The sequence below is a fragment of the Motacilla alba genome, chromosome 7, assembly GCF_015832195.1.
Source record: "Motacilla alba alba isolate MOTALB_02 chromosome 7, Motacilla_alba_V1.0_pri, whole genome shotgun sequence".
In the NCBI taxonomy this organism is placed as follows: Eukaryota; Metazoa; Chordata; class Aves; order Passeriformes; family Motacillidae; genus Motacilla; species Motacilla alba.
The window spans coordinates 33,195,887-33,218,226 of record NC_052022.1 but is presented as its reverse complement, the minus strand read 5'-3'; the positions used below and the strand labels follow the sequence as shown (position 1 = coordinate 33,218,226).

General features: G+C 36.0%; 1 protein-coding gene across 4 annotated transcripts in view; it reads right to left on the bottom strand.

Moving 5' to 3' along the window:
• The window catches only part of NCKAP1 (NCK associated protein 1), a 57,458-nt gene that overhangs the window by 7,042 nt on the left and 28,076 nt on the right, over positions 1-22,340 (bottom strand). For all 4 annotated transcript variants that reach the window (XM_038141893.1, XM_038141895.1, XM_038141894.1 and 1 more), the window contains 18 exons: positions 22,124-22,220; positions 21,790-21,896; positions 20,603-20,735; positions 19,232-19,313; positions 18,766-18,824; positions 18,039-18,184; positions 17,396-17,528; positions 15,622-15,741; positions 15,250-15,389; positions 14,424-14,555; positions 12,296-12,514; positions 11,809-11,939; positions 11,306-11,403; positions 8,089-8,182; positions 7,392-7,474; positions 6,869-6,949; positions 3,134-3,227; positions 1,492-1,608 (listed from right to left, as the gene is read on the bottom strand). In XM_038141893.1, coding sequence (XP_037997821.1) covers positions 1,492-1,608; positions 3,134-3,227; positions 6,869-6,949; positions 7,392-7,474; positions 8,089-8,182; positions 11,306-11,403; positions 11,809-11,939; positions 12,296-12,514; positions 14,424-14,555; positions 15,250-15,389; positions 15,622-15,741; positions 17,396-17,528; positions 18,039-18,184; positions 18,766-18,824; positions 19,232-19,313; positions 20,603-20,735; positions 21,790-21,896; positions 22,124-22,220 — 2,066 coding nt within the window. The remainder of the gene's footprint in view (positions 1-1,491; positions 1,609-3,133; positions 3,228-6,868; positions 6,950-7,391; positions 7,475-8,088; positions 8,183-11,305; positions 11,404-11,808; positions 11,940-12,295; positions 12,515-14,423; positions 14,556-15,249; positions 15,390-15,621; positions 15,742-17,395; positions 17,529-18,038; positions 18,185-18,765; positions 18,825-19,231; positions 19,314-20,602; positions 20,736-21,789; positions 21,897-22,123; positions 22,221-22,340) is intronic.

The window sequence follows — 22,340 nt, the reverse complement described above, 5'->3', positions numbered from 1 at the left end:
GTAAAACTTTTAGTACTGTCCCCCCTGGCAAGCCATACAGGTTTTGAGACTCTAGAGTTGGTAAGATCCTTTGAAGGAGAAACTGGTAGCAGGAAGTGCTCCCAGAGGATTTCTTTTACAAAACTATAACTAGGTAATTTTTAAGAGATGGGATCATACAAACACATAAACAAGTTCATTTGGATTGAATGAAGACAGTCAACCTGACAGTCTTCAAACAAGGAAGTTTCTACCCATGCATCTCATCAATCACATTGGATATTCCCTGCTCTCACCTATATTACAAGATTTTCATTCAAGTGCCATGACTTGGAAAAAGTTTGCAAAGGGCAATAGAAATACTACAAGAGCACAAATAACAGAAAACAACTCTGCAGGTTATAGCTTGTTCTCCCCATTAATGAGAAAAACCTTTTAACTTGAAAATTCTTCGATTTTTCAAAGCAATATTCAAGTTCTACTCATGTATCAGATTTATCCAACATTTTCCACAACTGGAGAAGTCTCTGCTATTTGTTTTAAAATGAAACTAGAGTCAACAGATCCCTAATAATTCAAAACTGAAGAAAAGATTGATTAATCCCATGTAAAACAACAATCCTGGGTCTCTAAAAAACATTATTTACATACTACATTCAGTGATACAGAAAGCTTTCAAAATTTTTGGTATTTTCCTGGTACTTTTAATATTCAGAAGCCAGTTTACACTTACTTTGTGAGTTCCAATTTTGAGCAAATTAAAAATAATGCAAGTTTCAAAACTAATTAGAGAAAACACACATCCCAGGGCATGGAAGCAGTATAAACATGGTCTTTTTTGTGAGTCACATTACAAAGAAAATAGCTTGAACAGCCAAAAGGTGACTTTTGGATGTGTTTGAACAGTACTGTCTGTATTTCTTCAACTTAAAAAGAGAAAGAAAACTGTGGATTACATGCAAAGAATTTTGTTGAGGCAAAGATTTTTTTTTTTTAAATAAGAAAGCTGAAGTATTGTGTAGGAAATAATTCTGTTCACCACTTACACCTTCCAGATTTTGTTTTCAAAACTTTATGCTTGGCAATATGAACACAGCACATAAAATATAGAAAGAACACCTTGTATGATTGGCTCAAGGCCAGTGTAAGACTACTAAAACATGAATACTTACTGGAATATATTACATTAAATAGTAAGTGTCACACTTACAAATGTAGATTGTGTGCTTGAATGATTCCATGTTAGGACAAGATTGCCCCCTGCAGGGTCTGAACTGTTCTGAAAATTTCAAGTACCAAACAAATTTTTCATAGAAAGTCACCTCAGACAAGAGCCAAGTAAATGCTTTTTAAAGTACTTTCAGAAGAACTTGCCTGAATTAAGGCTAACTGCTTTTAAAATTTGTTCACTATAAAATATGATTAAATATTAAAGGTGAATGCATTCAAGACACTACCAGAACTATTGTGAAGACAGCACTCCCAGCAAATACTGAGCTGACTCTACATTACCTTCGATGGCAGGGCTATACTGAGACATCACATTGCTAGCCAAAGTGGGCAAGGAGACAGCCACAAAGACCATTAGAAGGCAAGCAATTTTATATTCTTCTTCTGGACTAATGTTTTCTGAAAACAAAAACAAGAAAGTTCTTTAATTAAAGAAGTAATCTTGAAATATTTCCTTTCAGCTGCAGGTAGATTAGAACGTAGAATGTTTGACCAAATTGAAATTTAAAGCAAAATCCAGCAAACTCAATGTTTGTATTGTGAAAAGAGGAATATTAATGTCAGTCTTGCCAAAAGAAACAGAGTAGAGCTGCAAAATGTCCAGTCTGTTATGTAGGAGAACAAGAAGAAGCCACTGTCATGCTATTACTTCTCATGATTTAGTTACTGAGTCTTTAATATGATGAACAGAATAGTGATCTTTTCATGCTGATATAAATCCAGTTATTGCTCTAAGGAAAGAAGAGCTTCTCTTCCATCTCCCTTTGGCAAAAGAGCAGAAGGTGATGGTGCAGTCACAATTCAGTAAACTAAAATCTTGTGCTTACAAAATGGCAGCATCAGCACACATTAGCCTAAGATTAGTTTTTTAAAAAGTCAACAATTAGTGACATACAGAATTTATCTCTAGGAAAACTGAAAAAAAAGCAAAATATTTCAAACTCCAAAGGTAACAACCAAAATACAAGATCTCTTATTATGAGAATATACAGAATTTCTTTTTGTTGACCTAGCTGTAACATTTCATAGCTATACCACAATGAAAAGAATCTATTTTAAGTGGCATTTTAGATACCAGACACCTAACAATAATATACTTCTGTATGTACTTCTACATACAATGCAGATAGAACAAATATATTTTTGGTTGCTTTTTTTCTAAGTGCACAAAGAAATTGTGCTTGGGACTTAAATTCAAATATTGAATTGCATTTTCCCCTCTCAAAACAACTACAATTGAAGTAAGAAAAAACAACTTAGGTAGCATTTAAAATATTCATGGTCTCATTCTAACATCAACTATCCAGAACACACAGGAGGAAAAATAGTAATGAAATGCTCAGTAAGGAAGACAGGAAAAAAAGCTGAAGACCATCAAAAAACACTTAGAAGTCTTAATTCATGTCTTTGAACATGCCAGAGTAAACAAAACTGAAAAGCTTAGACAGCAGAGCCTTAAAGCAACAAAGAGGAAGCATGATACCTGTTAATTCTCTAACATGTTTATTTTGCTGTTTTCCCTTGTAAACTTCATCTTAACACTTGTAAGACACAAAATACTGTGAAATTCACAAGCTGCATTCAGCTCCTACTGCTTACTTAGCTGACAGATTTGTCACACATCTGTGCAGCAGAACTGATCAAGTTGTTCACAAGACACACTTACTGTCATTGTTGAATTACAGCAGCGTTCACCATTAAATTCCTTCTGCATCTCCCTGATACCCTTTTCTAAGTCAGCACATCCGTTCATGCATATTTGAAAAGATTCTCAAGCTAACACCAATAAACAGCAGGCACAAGTAATTCATCCTCTTATGCCATTTATGGAGTTTATTGAAGGAATACAAAGGAGGTTCCTCCCAGCACTTGAAACATTTCTCTTTTTAACACTTATATTTCTGAAGTTGGAACTACTTCTTACCTGATTTTTGGGAAGACAGTGCTACTACCAAGGCAGGATCAATCTCACAAGGCAATCCAGCAGCTGATGACAGTTCATATACATTCATTGCCACCTGAGGACCAGAAGAAAGACAACACTGAATGCTTTCATGTCAAGATGATGAAGCACAGGTTTTGCTGTCATGCTTAAAATTAGTTTGAGGCACAAAGGAATTTCAGAGATTTGGCAAATATTAGACAGAGACTGTAGATTTTCTTTGTTTCTCCACTGAGCAGCTGTGTCTGTACTTTGTGCACCAGATGGTAATTTTGTTGTGTCAAGCCAAACAGAAGTCATATCCTTTCCCACATTACCTCCAAAACAACACCCTGACTTCCAATTAGCTGTTTCCATATTTTTTTTTTAACGTTCAAAAGAAACTGACATATTTTCTCTACCAGATCTAAAGTATCAGCCAACATCTACAAATACAGCATTTTTAAACAAAACCAGAAGTCACAATCTGGTGAATTAGAGTTATGGAGAAATCTTACAAGATGCCAACATTAGACAGTGTTCATTGACTCCAGGCAGCAAAAATCAGAGTCTAAGTGGCCACAGCACTTGGAGGAACTAAAAACATTCTGAAATGTATTCCATTTCCCAATACATTGCAGGATGTTTATTTTGTTACCATTAACAAGCATTCAACACTGTTTTCTCTTTCCATTTACTATTTCAACAAAGTTTCTGAAACCATAGTTCAGATGTCTCTCTGCAAAAGCAGGTCTACACCAAATACAAATGAATACAGGGAACACTAGCAACATCTTGCTGCCACTAGTATTTGGCAAGTTTTACACTTTTCCCATAAATTCTCCTGCACAGTTGAGCAGCTCCATGTTGTGAATATTGTGCAGACCATCCTTGTGTGCTCCAGCCTGGCTATCTGAGAGCAAGCTTTGGCATGAAAAGCACACAATGCCATTTGCACAGTCCAGGCTCAAAGGAATCATAGAATCCCAGGATAGTTAGATTAGAAGGGGCCTTAAAGCCCATGCCTGTTCCACTAGCCCAGGTTGTTCCAAGGCCTAGTTAACCTTGCCTTGAACACTTCAGGGATGGGGCAGGCACAGCATCTCTGGGCAACCTTTGCCAGGACCTCCCCACCCTCAGAGTCAAGAATTTCTTCCTAATATCTAATCTTAACTCACTCTCTGTTATCTTAAAGACATTACCCCTTATCCTGTCACTATATGCACAGTGCAACAAATGTAAGCCTGTTTCTAGAAAACTGTACAGACAGCTCAAGAATTTAATATTAAAAATATCCAAATCAAAGGAGAAGAGATCCCTATTTTGACAGTCACCTCAAATCACAGTTTTGGGAATAGTAAAATAAAAATAACATTTCAAAACAAGTATTCATTTCATCAACAGCTTTAAAACTATTTATACTTTGGTTGGTAAATTCAGTACATAGGAAATTACTACGTTATTATGTCCTAAAATATGCCCACTAGGGCAACTGACCCAATCCATTGTATAGAACCCTGAAAAGATCTGTCTCTTAATATACCTTTCAGAAAAAAAAAAAAGTTTGCCTTACTGTCCCAAAAGAAGACTTTGTTACCTACAGTTGCTCAGCTGTGTGTGACAGGGCCAGGAGAAAGCTCAGACAATGAGCTGCTAATTGTCCCCTGGGTTTAATTGTTAGCAGGCACACAGAACATTCCTAGCTCGAATAAGATGATTTCAAGACAGAGCTCTGGCAGAGGTGTGGGGGAGTACACGTCAAGGGTTTCCATATTCACAGCAGGCACTATGGACAAGATTACCCAGGTCTGCCTTCTCCATGCACAGTCCTCTAACATTATTCAGACAAGCCATGAACTCTCCAGCAAGTCCCCATGGAATCTATGGTTGGTATCATGTGGACAGCAGCACAGTGGAGGGCATCCACAGTGGTTAGAATTTATTTCAGACACTTACAACTAAAAAAATATCACACACCAACACACAAAATAGGTGTATTTAAGAATCCCAGGAGAACTACAGTAGAGACAGAGGAGGTCATCAGCCAAATATTATATGAAGAAGGCAACTAGGTGGTGCTATGTGGCAAGAGCCAGGCAGCAGCCCTCAGCAGGGTTTTATTTTGCAGTAGACAGCTTTTTTTTTCCCATGCAATGATTCCAGAGATTGTAAATTACTCTGCTGATTTCCAGAAAAGAAGCAGCAATTACTACACTTTTGTGTATCTGCTGATACTAAGGAATTCAGTGGTGTCTTTGGAGATACACTGAACTGTTTCAAATGATCTGTTATCACCAACTTAAAAACATTAATGGTAAAATACTGTCTTCAATGATTACTGTTGTAACCTTTGTCCCACCTTACTTTTCAGCACTTCTTTGATACCAGAGAGTGTACAATATTTTCTGAAAAGATCAAGCCAAGTAAGCAGTGAACTTCCCGTCTCATCTCTTCTGGATGCTGATTCCTCAAGTTCCATCATGTATTGAACATGATGCTCTGGTGATCAATTATGTTCTCCACAATTACAGGTGGGAATTTTAGAAAGGCTTTTCTTGAGAAGTGCAAAGGCAACTTGCATCATTCTGATAGAATTTTTATCATGAGGTACATTTGAAGTTAATTTTCCAGAGCATTTCCACAGAATTCCTCTGTTGTAGTATGAATGTCAGTGTTTTCTGGGACATCAGACATTCATGGCTGGTTTATCAACATTGCAAGTTTCAAAGAGCAAGTGATTATATTTTCAAATGAAATAGTATACATGTAAAATTTCAGTAATTTTAACTGAAAATGAGCCAGAATATAACTGCTCAACTGTGTCTTCTGAAATCACGAAGCTCATAATGATGGACTCTGAACTTTTAAAAGAAGGAGGATGTTCATATTATTTAATGACTTTTCATACACAGAGAACTCAGTTATTTTCCTCAAGAGTTAACAGCAAAATGTGAATTTCAAGTTAAGGGATAACAACACATTCTGGCCCTTAAAAACCATACTTTGCTCAAGAGCAGATTTCTAAAAGTTGTTTCTGGCAAAGTTAAAGAGATGTAGATTGTATATCCCATTGCACATTCTCTGCAAATCAAACTGCTGCAATACCATTAAGCAGCTGAAATCCTTCACAGACTGCAAGCTGCAATAAGACATTAAAAATCCTGCTAGACTTCAGCTACTGTGCATACATGTCCAGAAGCCATGTGATGTGCCAGTAAGGGATTTTGCATGCAAACACACTCTCATTCAGAAGAAATGTACCTTATTTAAGCGGCTAGCTTTTTTTCCTCAAGCATTTCATACAGTGAGTTCACAAAAAAATTTCAATTTAAGGTCAAAATCAGACTTGTCACTATTACATGCACAGAGCTCCAACCACATACACAGAGTGCTTGAATTATTTTATCAGTTGTACTGCTCACAGTGTGAAGCAGCTCAGCATTCTTCCCCTTGTCATGTTCTAACACTTGATAAATCTTGTTCTTAGGTCTATCAAAGTTCTCAAATGTGATCACAGGCAAATAGAGACTTGGGCTTATCCTATCAGTTGTGATGTTTTTTTTCCCCAGAACATTAAGAGGCTGCAGATCCACATTTACTAAGCTCTAAGGGGGAGGAAAAAAAATGGAAAAAAAAAAGAAAAAGGGTGGGTTTTGTGTCTGGATGTTCAACAATAAACATGAAAGTCTTTTCAGTAAACTCCAGAACTACTCTTCCACCCTTTCAGCCAAACATTACCTTCATGTCAGTCTCTCTTGGAATGTGATCTTTGAAGTCCTCAATGGAACTTACAAGGAAAGGAATGTGGTAGGATAAGACCTAAGAGACAAAAATATACACAAAATGAGAAAAATTGCTTCCCATGTTAATTATGAGTTAAACACTGCCATTATTTTACTGGGCTTATTTTCTTTTTTAATGGGTTTTATTTTACACATTTGTATTTGTTTGTAGATTTAACACATTAAAGCCTAATAAATGTTTGCAATAAAGAAGAGAAATAAAAGCCTTTAAAATGAGTAAACACAGAAAACATGATCTAAAGTAAATTTGATCTTTTAATGTAAAAGTTCTGTGAACAGTACTCAAAAATTAGATTCTCTCATCCCAAGTTGCAATACCAAGTTACAACTGAGTATTGCCATTTTACCCACGTCATCAACATTTTAAGAGGTAGCATTCCTGAACAGTTCAGGTTCAAATCATTCCATTAAGTTAAATACAATGCAAATGATTCAGAACGTATTCAATTCTTTCTTACATCTCTAAGTGCTTCCTGTGCCAATGACCGAAAAGACAAGATAACACCAATAATTGTCATTCTCTTCAAAACACTGTCAACAGCTGAAAAGAGAACAATGGACAAAGTGTTGATGTTTACAGGCTCAATTCTTCAATAGGAGAAACAAAATATTACACAAAATATTGAAAACAACAAGGTACTGAAAACAAAGCCTTAAAAGAGCCAAAATAACTAGTGCTAAAGCAGGTTTTTATAGCTGAATCCACAAGGGGATTTTCAGTAGAAGACTATCACATTTACCACTTCCTGGAATGAAACCTAGTATACACAGCTGGCAGTTCTGGATGCTAGCACTGGTTTCTGTGCTTTCTTGAGGACAAGAATGTCTCCTTATTGTAATTATTTTTTGTTTCACATTAAGCTATTTACCAGGCTTCCACATTACTGCTGCTACAGCTAGGTATTATCATCCCTGAAATGATGCTCAAAACTCATCACTAACATAGTGCCTGCGCACTAAATCACACTGAAATCTCTCTTTGTACATGAAAAGACTGGAAAAGTTCAAAATGATCCATCAGTTTCTATGAGCTCACGTACATTTTGCTGTTTATGGATATTCAATACAGAGAAATTAATTTTTCCCATTTTCTTTACAAAAGACAGATATAGAAAATAACTGTGTGTCTTTAGCAGGATCTTGTTAGATACTCACATGATAATCTTTTAAAGAGTGCTGCCATCTGGTCTGGCTTGTCAAAGCTGGTCCTCATTTGTGTTAGAACTTCAACGTTCTCCACCACAAGTTTCTATAAAGAAGCAAGGATTCAGGTCAGCTATAGATTTCAGCATGTTAACTGCATAAATGCCTGATTTAGGACATCTCAATTTGGCAGAAAAGCAACTAACCCCAGGGAATACAGATGTATCCACTCTGTTCTTAATGGGACTCCAATATCAATATTATCATCAGTCACTACCATACACAAAAGCAAGCTCTAAATCAAAAAGCAGAGGATTAGATACCCCTTCGAACATGATTTTTCTATTGAGCAATGTGTACCACATCTTAAAGCAAAGGAATTTAACTGCTTAAAAATCAGACAATAGTTCCTTATGCCACTCAGCTTTTTAGGAAAAAAGTATACATATTGCAATAAAAATATAAATTCACAAAGTAATCCATTCTTTTGGATTGTTGTTTTCACTAATTATGCTGAAATTTAATGCTGGTAAAAACTGAAAAATGGAATCAAGAGTAGAAGTCAGATTGTTAAACCTTGGTGCAGTTTACTTGAAATTTTCTTCCACTATAATATGAAAAAGCAAAGACATACCTCCAAGTCCCAAACCCTTAGCCTGAAACAGTTAAACTCAAGTGCAGTAGTTTTCATTTCAGTTTGGCCAAAAGAAAAGAAAATGTGTCTGTTTCTAATTTTTAACAGTGCTCATATAAGCAACTTGTAAGATTAGAGTACATGTAATAACTTTCCTGAAATCATTCTCCAAATATTTATCAGATTAAAATTTAAATCAGAGATTGCATAATCACATCTTTAAAATGTCAGATCCAAATTTCCTGCTAGCAGAGCAACTTAGGCTGTGCCAAGCTGTATTTTTAAACTCTCTTCAAGCAAAAAATAGACAGCTTATTCTTATAAAAATATTTTTGCAGTCTCAATGCTAAGTACCCTATTTCAGAAAGGGAAAAGTGATTATCTTTATGTAGAGGACAATCAACAGCTAAGAAAATTCAGATCTCCTGTGTTCTGCTGAACATTGAAGTGGTTTTCCTTCTGTTTAAAGAAGACTTCAATTAATGTTTTGTATACTCAATGAAATCAATGTAAAAGAGACCCTGAAGGACAAAGGGAGAAACAAAGATATTCTGAATTGGGGGTGGTCTTCCAAAGTGATATTAATAGTTTTATTTTTCAAGTAGGTGCATTCCAATCCATCTTAATTTCCAGAGGAGGCAACAGGAAAAATTAATATTCATCAAACATGTAGGCCACTAAGTTCAGAACATAAATATTTCATAAAATCTAAGAGGCATACCTGCAGGAACCTACTACTAAGGATCTACAAAGATCTAACCTTTGATAGTTTTGCTAGCTGCTTTAATAGTTTTATTTTACTTCATTTCAACCCACACTGAGAATAGAGCAAAACATAGCACCTGGCAAGCAGATTAAACTTTAGAGTAAATATTCCTGTGATCACAGGAAGAGAATAAAAAGAACACAATCTATAATGCTGCTATGAAATAAATGGTGGTCTGTGTTTACTCCCACTTTGTAGTAAGCAGCCTGTGCAAAGCAGATCTGTCCAACAACTACACTGTACCATGATCATGCTATACCCACAAGCTCGAGTCTATGCATAATCCACCCACTCTCCCTACTTTCTTATTTTCACTGAAAAGCAAGGAAAGAAATAGGCTATAAGATTGTTAGTTAGTTTGCTGCATTTTGTAGAGATTCCTTCCCTTCTGATGCCTAAGCTTTTTACATATTTTTCATATATATATAGCTTTGGAGATTGCTAGTGCATGGTTGTAGATCCACTTCTTTCCCCACCCTTTTCCCCTACATTTTAGGACAATAAGCTAACCATGTAATACACTCCTGAAAATACTGGTTAGTCTTGTTGTCAGGAAGAGGGCCTACAAGAACAACATTTTTGGTTTTCCAACCAGAATCTAGAAGTCATAACAAGAAGTGGGGCAAAAAAAGCCCTTGGACCAACTCCAAGAGGCTGACCCAGAGATGGGTTACTGGGACAACTGAATCTCCTACTGGATTTACCTGTTATATATCCTAATTAATTAACCTTATCAAACTGGAGCAATCCAGCAGTGATCCCATCACCACTGGGACACCAGGAAGCTTCCAATAAAGGTCTGCTTTTTATTTTACTATTTTAACACTGTTGCAAGGGTTTTTTCTCTTTTGATTACAGGCAACACTCCCAACCCAAGCTGTGCAATTACTACGAGTGGAGTGCACACGTGCATGGGCATGACATGCTTCTATGCTGAAAGACAAAGCAAGACTGCTTTGTGCTGAAATCAAATGGGCAATTTTAAACTATCCAATGTATCAGAACTTGGCATTTTAATTCATCCTCACTACAATAACAAGTAATAACAAAAAATATCTAAGCCAATTAGTGACATTTTAATGGTATGACTATCCAGAGAAAGTAGTATTTATTATTACATTTATTAAAACTTCTTTCCAGAAGGAGTTACACAGGTACCAGGTGGTTCCCCTGTCACTGCTTGCTGTTTTGAATATACATGAAACTAACTTCCTTGACATGCCCCCATTTCCAATCTTTTTCACTGCATGAACTTTATTATTTGTTTGTAATGCAGTAGATGTGAGGTTTACTTATCAGAACGCAGACATTTATAGCAAATGGTTACTGTTGAGGCAGAGGGAAAGACATATGCAAAAGTGAGAAAAACTAACAAAAAAAAAGGACCTGAAGTCTTTCATCCATGTAAACTAAATAATAGATGCATACAGACATTGATAAGAAATAAGCCCTTATAGATTACTAAGACAAAGGTGAGATTTTCCTGCAACATTTGGAGAGTCAACAGTTCTTGGGTAAGGGCTTCACAAACACCTGGAGATCTTGGAAAACGTTTCTCTTCCCACTGTTGATAAAAGAGAGCTGACTTCTAACTTAGAGTATCTAACACAGAAATGAACAGTCTGCATAAAGTCCTGCACATTCAACTGTTGAAGACTGTGGGATACACACATACGAGCTGTGCAAACTTACTACAAAAGGGGAAAACTCACTTTTGTTTGATGCAGTCATTTTAAAAAGATGGCATGCAGAAACACAGGTATTAAATATCCCAAACGAAGCTTAACCAGAAAACTACTGCCTTCCCACCCCCCAGTTTCCCAGGTTACCTTAAGCTCAGCAACCTGTGAAGAGATGTGCCACATCAGACTTTCACTTAAGAACTTCATGCCATATGGTCCCAGAAGTTCAGAAAGGGCTCTCATTTCTGAGAAATAAAAGAAACTCTTATACTTCCAATATTCCATCTTCATTTATTTGCAGCCCATCGTGTATCTAGCATGGTGTTTTAAGTGCAAAAATATTTTACCCCCAAGTATGATTTTAAAGACAAGAATTTGTATGGTATTGAACTGAAGCAGTAGTCACTAGCACATAATATACCCATCTTTTTAGCTTAAATGCAATGCTACTTTCACCAAAAATAGGAAAAGTGAGACGAGGCAGCAAGAATAAAAAATACTTAAAATACTACTGAAGGCTAACAATTGTTAACTCTAAGAGTTAGCTGGTATTTCAGTAACAGTTGCTCTGAGAGCTGCAGTTATTCCAATTACTCAAGCAATACAATGACTGTCCTTCACAAATATTGAGTAGAAGCATCAAAATTTACCTGATATATCAGAGTATTCCTCAGCATTAAATGTCAATTCATTTTCTGTAGGCAAATTCACGAATGCCTTCATAGCTGGGAAATAGGCTATGTGACCATTGCTGACTTGCCGTAGCAGTGTCTCCAAATACCTTATCAGAAAGGGGAAAGGTTTTAGATGAAAAGGCACATCTTCATGGATACTCTATGCAGATGAAGTACAGCTGTGTGACAAGGGACAGCAGAGCCCATACACCAAAGCTTTATTTTCATAGTTCAACGGATGCCCTCATTTTACTCTCTATCTCATGCCTATAACAACTATAAGAAGTTTGCCAAAAGGCAAATTTCAAGCTGCTTTTAACAGGTACAGAGAGAAGTAAACATGTGATGTTGGAAACTTAAGAAAATTTTAAATAACTCCACATCTCCAATTCCAGATTTTTCATTAAACAACAGCAACAAAAAAAAAATCTCTAAAAAATATGTAACAACATATAATACTTACCAATTTGTGTACAGACTGGTAATGGTTGGCTCCCCGTGACTATCTAAATGCTGGGTTTGCTGAAGCAGAACGTTGTTAAACACTCGTGTAATGTCAATCTGTACATAATTTTCTATTGACTGCAGAACTGTCATATAGGCTCTTACACTGGTCAACAGCTCTGAAGGCTTTGCAATCTCTTGCGTTGCTTGATTATACATAGTCATTCCAACAATTGACCTTTTAGAAACAAAAAGGCAGGAAACAAACTCATTTCTTAGTAAAATTCAACAAAGATGCAGCTATAAAGATGATTTTATATCCACAGATTTTCACAGAATCATAAAATGGCCTGGGTTGGAAGGGACCTTAAAGACCAGCTAGTTTGACCCCTCCTGCCATGGACAGGGACACCGCTCACTAGACCAGGAGCTCGAGAGCTCCATCCAACCTGGTCTGGAACACTTTCAAGCACGGAAAATGTTCATTTTACTTGAATACTTCTCAAATACACAAGTATAAAACTCTGACCAATGCACATGCTACACCAGCACTTTTAAAACTGTTTTGGATTCCAAAGACAACTGTATCTGTGGTTCCAGTAAAAATTTCATGAGACTAATAATACTCACCAAGCCCTTTTTAAATAAATTTTTTCCCCCTACATATATATGAGCAACCCACACTGTGCAAGGCTTATGTAACAACTACTTCAACAATAAATTAATTTTGTTTGAGGAACCAGGTCCTCAAACTGTGTCAGAGGATCCTTAAAAGCAGTCTTAGAAACCAAATACTTGTTGAAGTGTTTCTTTCCAATTTATAATGGTCTCAGACTTTTAAGAGCTAAGCTTTTAAGGAATATGTACTTTTCAAAGACAGAATAGCAATTAAAAAAAAAGAAATTGGTAGGTCACTATCTTCATCACAGGTTAACAGGATGAGTTACTCTGGAGAAGAACATCACATTATTTAGAGTAACTTTTTTGTTGTTGCTTGAACATATGTAAATAAGTATTTTCAATAATTTGCTTCTGAGGTAGTCTCTTATTTTAAAATAAATTCAAAATCGATACAGTAGCAAGATTAAGTGGCATAATAACAAGCTCCAGTCCAATCACACATGACACAGAGGAGCTTAAAACAGTAAACAAACCCTAACAGTGAGACACTAACACTGTCTTTTCAGGAACACTGCAAGCCTCTGAAAGAAATGCCACTCGAAGGTCTGAAAAATAATTATAAATTGCATATCTATTCTGCTCTGCTAACAAGTTTCATTTCTTTCATGAAGCAAGAAAAGGGAATGCAGTCTCTGAAAGTAATGTGCCTGTTGCTTCAGCCCCAATCCACAAGCTGACCTACCCCAAATCAAAATAATAAGCACAAGTGACCAACACTGGTCTAGATTCATAAATCTGAAGAGCTGACTTCTTAAAATATCATGAAGTTATCTTCAGTTTTATACCACCTTATCTTACTGATGGAATGGTCCAGTGACCTAATATTTTGTCTTAATGATTAAACTGATTAGGCCTTATACTCTGCTTGAAATGTATAAGCAGTAATCTGTGGTATAAAAAGTAGGATAGCTGGCTAGTTTAATATGAAGTCCTATCCAAAAGCTGCCATTTGCCTTTTTCTGTTAAAAATTATGGGAAAATCAAGATAAGAAGAGAGGAATATCAAACATCAACACTTTATTAAAAAAAAAAAAAAGTAACTGTACATATTATCAGTTGGCTTTGTCAGATCTTGACTTCTGATTTTTAGACTTCCTTTCAGCAAGGCAGTGGACTCAAATACTCAAAAACACTCCAGCACTGTGCAAAAGAATGGTGGGAATACATGTCTCAATACATGCCTAAAACCAGCCATCATCAGCTCCTACAAAATACACAGGATTGGGAATGTAGGATCTGGCTGTAAATAGATTATATGGATTTCAACATATTTTATTTTAAAACAGGAATTGACTGTTGTGAATGTCTGCACATGAAACCTAATCATTTAGTTGGGATTCTACTCATGGTTTTCACAATCCACCTTTAGAACCTAGTTTAATGTAGTAAGTACACAATATTTTCAACATAAACTAGCAAAGACTTATCTTGTGTATCAGTGCCTCTAACTCTACAATATTTCTTACTTGGTAAAGCGGATTTCCAGGTGAGATGTCAAATATTCTCTTGGGGTAAACGTGTGCTCCCAAACCACCATGTTTGGTACATAATTGATTGAGAAGCAGAGCTCAGAAAGTGCAGTATGCAGTTTGTCCAGGCTTTAAGAACAGACAAGAAATTAAGAAAAACATTTAATGTAACAGAAGTGTATATTATCTTGGAAGGCACAGACTGAATGGACAATGCTTCAAAAGCAAGTACAGGTCTAACTCTTCATTACCATTTTCTGCTTTAAGATGCTTTTCTATCATATTTTAAAAACCAGTATTTTGGCCAAGAACACATCCTACACCTGCATACTGATTTGCATTGCATACAGTGATGTGAGATATATTCTTTTACTCTAGATATAGGGGATTTTTACCTCCCCCAAAAAAGAATAGATGCTTAAGTGACTTAGAAGACAGCAAGAGCTTCCTGTCCAGCCTGTACTTAAGAGTGCTAAAGCAAGGTAGAATCAAAGAAGCCACCCACTCCTTGGGCTCACATGCCCACAGTTAATATGACTATCCAGGAAGCCTAACTACAGCACAGGGGTTCCTTCTGCTCAGGAAAGGAAACAGCCAAGGGGATAAATTCAAGTGACAAACATTCCTATTACTTATGTAACAAAATTCAGTCTCTACACAAGCCACAGAAGCATCACAAACCACAAAGCTGTCAAACTTACAGCCAATTAAATTTATTTAAACAAATTAGGCAAGAAGCATTCAATATGTAAAACATATTGAAATGTGTGAAACACATTTTAACTTGGGATTCAAAGTGAAAAGAACAGAAGCAGCAGCTTACTTTGTCACAACCAATCTGTTTTTCCTCATGCTTTCTACTCCTGGTTTCTCCCTTTCAGGTTCTCCTTTCTTTCCAGTCTGTTTTTTTGACTTCTTGTTCACTGCTTGACTGATGGTTTTGGCACAATGTTTTGGCAACAACTAGTAAACAAAAAGAAACAGCTCCTCCAAATTAAAATCCAGTTTCTTTAGCATACTTCATCACGCAAATAACACGTTCCTTTAACACAATTCTAGTACTAAAAATTCTTGCTCAAATCACCTTCAATTTTATAAACAGAAAGTTTACCCAAAAACACAGAGAAAAAAAGTGAACAGAAAATATACAGAAAGTTGAATGGAGAAAATCTCAAAGGAGAATTAAAATACTCACCTGATCACTCAGTGTACATTGTTCTGTGCAAATGTCTGTGATAAGATTTCGAGCCTGCTTAGCCATTTCATCCAGGAACATGTTACACAAGGAAAGGCTACGATCCCCAATATGATGTCGCTGTTCAAAAGGGAGAAAAGGAAGCAGGATTTTCAGTTTCCCATCAGTCCTACAGCACTGCAGAGAACAGTTCACTAATCATATAACTAGGATATGAGGAATAATAAATTCATTAGTCCTCAATAATCTTGACTCCTGGCTGTTTTTTTTCTTTTTGGAAGCAATTTGAACCATGAAATTTTCAAAGTCACCATTAAAAATATTTTTTGTAAAAAGAGGCAAAAAAAAATTTGAACAAGTAGGTTTCCACATTTAATTTTGGACCACATCTGCTTTAATGTTCCAATATTCCAAGGTCTCTGTGAATGTTCTCTTCATTAATACGTGCCAATACTAAGTCTAGGGGAAAAAGAGCATGCAACTCAAGCTATAGAGAAAGCAGTGTCCTTCGGATCACTGAGAAAGTCAATGATGAAGCCCTGCTGCATTAATTTCTGGATTCTGTTCCTTTCTCACTGGATCTGCACAAGCACGGTCTCTGTCTTGCTGAAATCCTCCTTTCACCACTGATGTTTACTTTCTATCAGCCACACTATGACACACTGTACACAGCACAGCAAAGATTATTTTTCCAAAATGATAATAGTTACCAAGGAATACAATTCAGATATTGAATTTCAAGTTCTGCTGGCTGTGACAAAATGTGCTTGCTTCAGCTAAATGCACAGTAACTAGTGTCCAGTGGACTTTGGCTACTGATGTCTTACTGTTACTATAATTGTTCTCAAAGATGTCTCTTGTCCTGAAGGGTTCAGCTTTCCTGGAAATGTTTTAATGCTCGTCTAATATAAATAGTATTGGCTGCTATTTAAAACAAAGCATACAAGGAAAATACCTATATAGATGTACACTGTAATGAAGTTTAGCAGAAAAGAATTTTATTTTTAAATAAGAAAAAGCCATATTGTGTATATTACAATAAATCTTATTCAACTAATTGTTTCAGATGAGCACTGTTAGGAATGAAAACAACATTTTCATAAGCACTAGATAAAAATGGCCAAGTTAACTTCCAGACTAATTTCAAAGTCAATGAACATGCAGGAAATGTACTGAAGGATTTATGCCCCTACAACAAAAATAGAAAGAATTTCCTCAGATTCAAACTGCTTCCTTTAACAAACAGTCCATTTCTTCAAGCACCACAGTATTTTTTAAATTCTAGCTCTAACCAACAAGGTTTCTATCACCCAGTTCTGACCGAAGCAAATGCTCGCATTATACTGGGTATCAATTTTTTTTTCTTACTGAAGAAAACTGTATCAAGCCATAAAGAACTCCCAACTTCCTATTTCCTTATCCCAACTATGAGTTTATAAATCATTTAACAGGAAAACTGTTGATTCAAAGTTTTAACAGGCATATGGCATTTATTAGCATCTAAGCCTGAAAAGTCATCTAATTTTTGTACCCTAGCTAATCCCTCTTTAAAGCAAAGATCAAAATTCTTTCTCACTTGAGAAAAGGATTTAGAGATTTATGCCTGAAGAGTCACCTAACAAGATACCTACTTGTTTTACCTCCATTTTTCCATTTTTAGAACTCTCCTTCCTCAAATGTTAAATTGCCATAACAAACACCTTCTTGGAGTGTTCAGCTCTATTTCACTCTGTGTTGAATAAGAGATGAAAATAACCCTAAATTTAAAAATTACCTCTTCAGGGCATAGTTCATGGGTACAGCTCATAAAGTGAGTGCAAAGCAGTGGGAATGCAATCGAGTATCTTGATTGAGAGGGAAGCTCCAAACACTGCTGAAACATCTTCTCAAAAGCACGACTATAAAAACTGAACAGAATTAACCAGTTATTTATCAGACATTTAAATGCAATATGTATATTTTTTGCTGCAAATAATGTTTACTTCACACAAACCAAATGTGACCATAAACATATTTTGTATACCAAAAACCACCCCATACTTTCATCATTTTTGTTTTCTGCATTCACTTCTTATGCATTTTACTTGCACATCTATTTTACATTATTATTATTATTATCGTAATCATATTTTTATTCTGATGTTTGCCACATAGAACTGTAAAAACTTGCACTTTTTGCCAAAAAGTATTAAGGAAAAATCTGCAAATGACTCCTGATGAATTATACGACTGTCAGAATATGTCTGACATATGTTCATAAATACCTTTCTCAAACTAATTCTGCTAGAAACCAGAAATTCCAAGTGATCCTTCCACTGGCCTATCTTCCTACAAAGTGTGCTATTTAAAAATTACACTTGCAAGGACAAACTAAACAATAAATAATAAAAAACTTGTACAGTCATTTAGTAGCATACCAAAAGATAGAAAGATCTGAGGTTTCCACCAACATCTCCACCAAAGAATCTACCATTTTTGTGTGGAAAATGATTGTGTTCATCATTTTTCCTAGTTCTCTATGGTCTGCAAGGCCAAGTGAAGCTTTAGAAACGCTGGTGTAGGCCTGGAAAGACAACACAATTTTTATGTTATATCTGCAGCTGCTTTTGTGCAAATTCCATTGCTATTGCTCAATACCAATGTTAAATACTGTTTGTGCTACGCACAGGACACCTGTGTATTTAAAGACCATGCAGGGATTCTTCTCTTTCCACTAGAGCTTAAAAAACAGCAAACTGCCTTTCAGCGAAGTCTCTAAACAACCACTGAATGTGGCACTAATTCACAGACAAGCTGCAGAACAAATGTACTGGCAAAACACAAATTTGTAAACCCTCCCTTACCAGGCTAGGCACGTTGAATCACACTCTGCACACCCACCAAACAGCTCAGCCTCAACACGTTCTATTTCTGAACTGTTATAAACACCCCAAGGGATGATGTGCAAAAAGTACCCAAAGCAGACAAAGTTATATCAAAACATAGCAAATTATCTGTTGAAGTATTTGTTTGATTTTAAGAGTAGGCTGTTTTTAGATAGCCTGTTGCCCGCTTGCAGTGTGAGAGTAATCTAGAACAGTAGTAATCTATGAAATATTTTGGTTTTAAGTTAGTGAAACATCACGCATATTGACCAATTCTTACCTGCAATCTAAACCAGTCTAATCTCATTCCTCTGAAGTCAAATACCTCTCCATCTTCAACTGCATCAGGGAAAAATATAGAACAGAAAATCCTTAGAAAACAGTAACAAATTCAGGTATACTATATCAGACCTTCTAAAAAACCCAAAGTACCAAAGAATTATTTGCGTAATGAACCTCATGTTTTTACCCAAGAATTTTGATCCAGTAGAGATGCAGTAAAAGGAATTAAAATATCTAGATGAAAATATGTGTAATATGTTTTCTGTATTAAAAGGCAGGATTACTACCCAATAGCATCCTTTGGAAAAGGGACACACCACAAGAAGCAGGTACAAAAATGAAAGAGAAACAAGGGAACAAATGCAATTTATCTCCTTCTACTGATTACATGAAACAAAAATAATGAAACTTTTCAGAAGAATCTGCCAGTCTGTTGACAACGTTCCAAGATCATTTAAACTTACCTTGTTTCACACTTAGTGAAGTCATTGTGTTTACAAAAGAGGACATGATGATTGATTCATCCTCTGGGCACACTGAAAGATTCTAAAAGAAATGTTACTGCTATTATTATTATTATTATCACTTGAAACTTGGTTTGTGATACAATGTCAATATCCATGCCCCATTTATCAGCTATACTCTGGAATGTCCAAAAACCTACAAGAGGTTACTTAATCAATAGTATATTTCAAATAGTGCTATTTGATAGTTTTCACTTTTTAATTCACTGGCTGATGACAAATACCTAGAAAAGACTGCTTCCAAACCAAAACCAGCTCAAAAAGGGAACATCTGTCAGTAAATGTAGCAATACTACATTTTCTATCCTGTCTGCAATGAAAGCCTGGTTATGGGAGGATATAATGGATCCCACATCAGCATCAATTTGCCTCCAAAAAATCCCTCTCTCAAATTTTTTTTTAAATTAAAAATTCAAATTTATTTCACTAAACATTCAAATTTTACAAAATGCAACATAAATCTTTTTAATTTTACTAAATAGGACGACACCTCTGTTAAGTATTGCAATGCAGAAGTTCCTCATAATTCCAGCAATAACTGACATTGAATCCTAAAGGCTGAAAAAATTCAAATTACCACTCAATCACTTGTCTAATCTGGTGCTTGACAGCTGTTATGAATTAATGCCAACTAAAATTCAAGTCCATTTTTCCCCTCGTTTCAGCTTGGGCTCCATCTAGTGGAGTCACCAGGGAATAAAACCAAAGCACTTCAGAAAGTTTATCCTTTCTTGGTTGGGCTAAATAAGAAAAGGTTTCTACACTCCTTCAGTGACAGTACCTGTTCCACAGTCTCTAAACATAACAGTGCTTCATAATATTAATATATGAATACTGAAGTATATAAATTCCTACTACTTTTAATGGTCTGAAGCTGTGTCAGGGGAGGGTTAGGTTGGATATTAGGAAAAGGAAAGGAAAATATCAGGAAAAGGTTCCTCCTTCAGAGAGTGCTTGGCACTGAGGAGGATCCCCAGGGCTTGGGTCATGGCCCTGAGGCTGCCAGAGCTCAAGGAGCAATTGGGCAATGCTTTCAGGCACTGGTTGGGATTGCTGGGGTGTCCTTTGCAGGGCCAGGAGTTGGACTTTGATCAGCTTTGTGGATCCCTTCCAACTCTGGATATTCTGTGATTCTATATAAAAACCACAAGTACAACTCTAAATCCCAGAATTAAACAGAAAGTTAATTTGTGTTACTCCGTAGCGTTCACCAAAATCCACAAACTGGGATGCATTTTATGATGTCATTTTGGACAAAAAGCCCTTGTTACAATTTGCATTTGAGAAGGCAGAACCATGATGCTGCCATACCTGCACCAGCTCATTTAAGACCACTGCATCGAAGCCAGAGAGATACTGTACATAGTATCTCTGCATCACTGGTCCGTATTTCCGCACGTGTGCCCTGAGCTCCTCCATGTAGAATATCAGCTCAGCTATGTGCCTAGACAAAGAAACAAGGAAAAGCTTAGAAATGTCACTCAAGATATTAAAAACAAGTTTCTATCATGGGAATTTCCTCCTATACCTTGCTTTTAAAACAATTATCAATAGTAAAAGGAGCTTACATAGGTAATTTTCTCTGCAAGGTCAAATCCTGTCAGCAGGACTGAAGTAAGCAGGATATCACCATAGTAATCCTTAAGGGTTTGTATAACTATTCAGTTTTTTTCTGAATAAGAAGCCCTTCTGTACAGCTCAATTTGAAAAAACATTTTTCTCAAAAAGCGGTTAAACCTGGAAAATACAAGTTTAATAACTGCTTTTCTGTTTGTTTTTTTTTCCCCAAGCCATGAGGATGGTGAAATACTTGCACAGGTTGTTTCAGAAAGGCTCTGGAACCTCCATCTTTCCTTAGCACCTAAATCCAGTGGAGAGAATCCAAGATTTTCCCACTCCAGCTCTATAAATGGCCTTGTGATTGTCACTTGTTTAAAATCCTGCAGTCTTTCAGTTCAACCTTGTTTCCAATAATCTTGAGAAGTCTTCTGCCTATCCACACTTGTAAGATCTTGTCATCATATTTCTCATTTTTACCATCTGTTTATGGTGACACTAAAGCTGTATTACATAACTAAAGCTTAGCTGATAAAAAACACAGTTTTGCTACAAGAGAATCTACAAATCAACAAATAAAGTTTTTTTGAAAGTTTTCTTGCCTTCTTCATCAATTTGATCAATGCAAAATCAGTGAAGACACGTGAAAAAACATTATTTTTGCCTCTTCAAAGTAAAAACCCAAAACTTAAATAAAGTATTTTTTATTTTATAAACTCATTTTCACTGATGTGCTCCAATTTCTAGAACAGTATTTCTAGTTTTCTCTTTTGGTGGGACACTTAATATTCCCAAGTAAAACTTGTCTGAACATTCCCAGCTGCTCCATATAGCCAACCTTTTCTGAGATTCCACTGCCTTCAAATTTATTTTGTCCATGAAATTCTATATTGAAGGTATTGCATTAAAAATGAACATACTTATCTATAAAATGAACATACTTATCTATGAAATCATCTGCACTCTTCTTTGGCATATTATCTGCATGACGAAGAAGCCAAATAATTTCATCACGAGCAAAGGATAATGCCATAAATACAAAAAGTGCCTGAAAAACAAAAATTTTTCACAAGCTTATCAATACAACTCAACAGCTGAATAGTTTGTACACTCAAGAGGCAACTAGTCTCCAAAACCCAAGAACTTAAAAAACTAAGTAGGTTTTCTTGGAGTGAAGCGAGGAGTTTTTTCCCCACAAAGAAAAGAAATATTGGGTTTACCATTGAGAAACACACTGGTTGTTGCACAAATGCAAACCATAAAAGCTGTCATTACCTTGGGACCCAAGAGGCCTGGCTGGTCAGACAGGACAGTGGCTAGTTCTTTGAGTGCAGAACGTAAAAACTTGCGTCTCTCTCTATGCATTGAACCACTGCATCAAAAGAACATACATTATACACTATGCTAGACACAGAGTATTTGATTTTCAAGAGCATTTCAGACCAAGCACAGGCAGATTATATTATACCAACTTCAAAAGTTCAGAATTTTG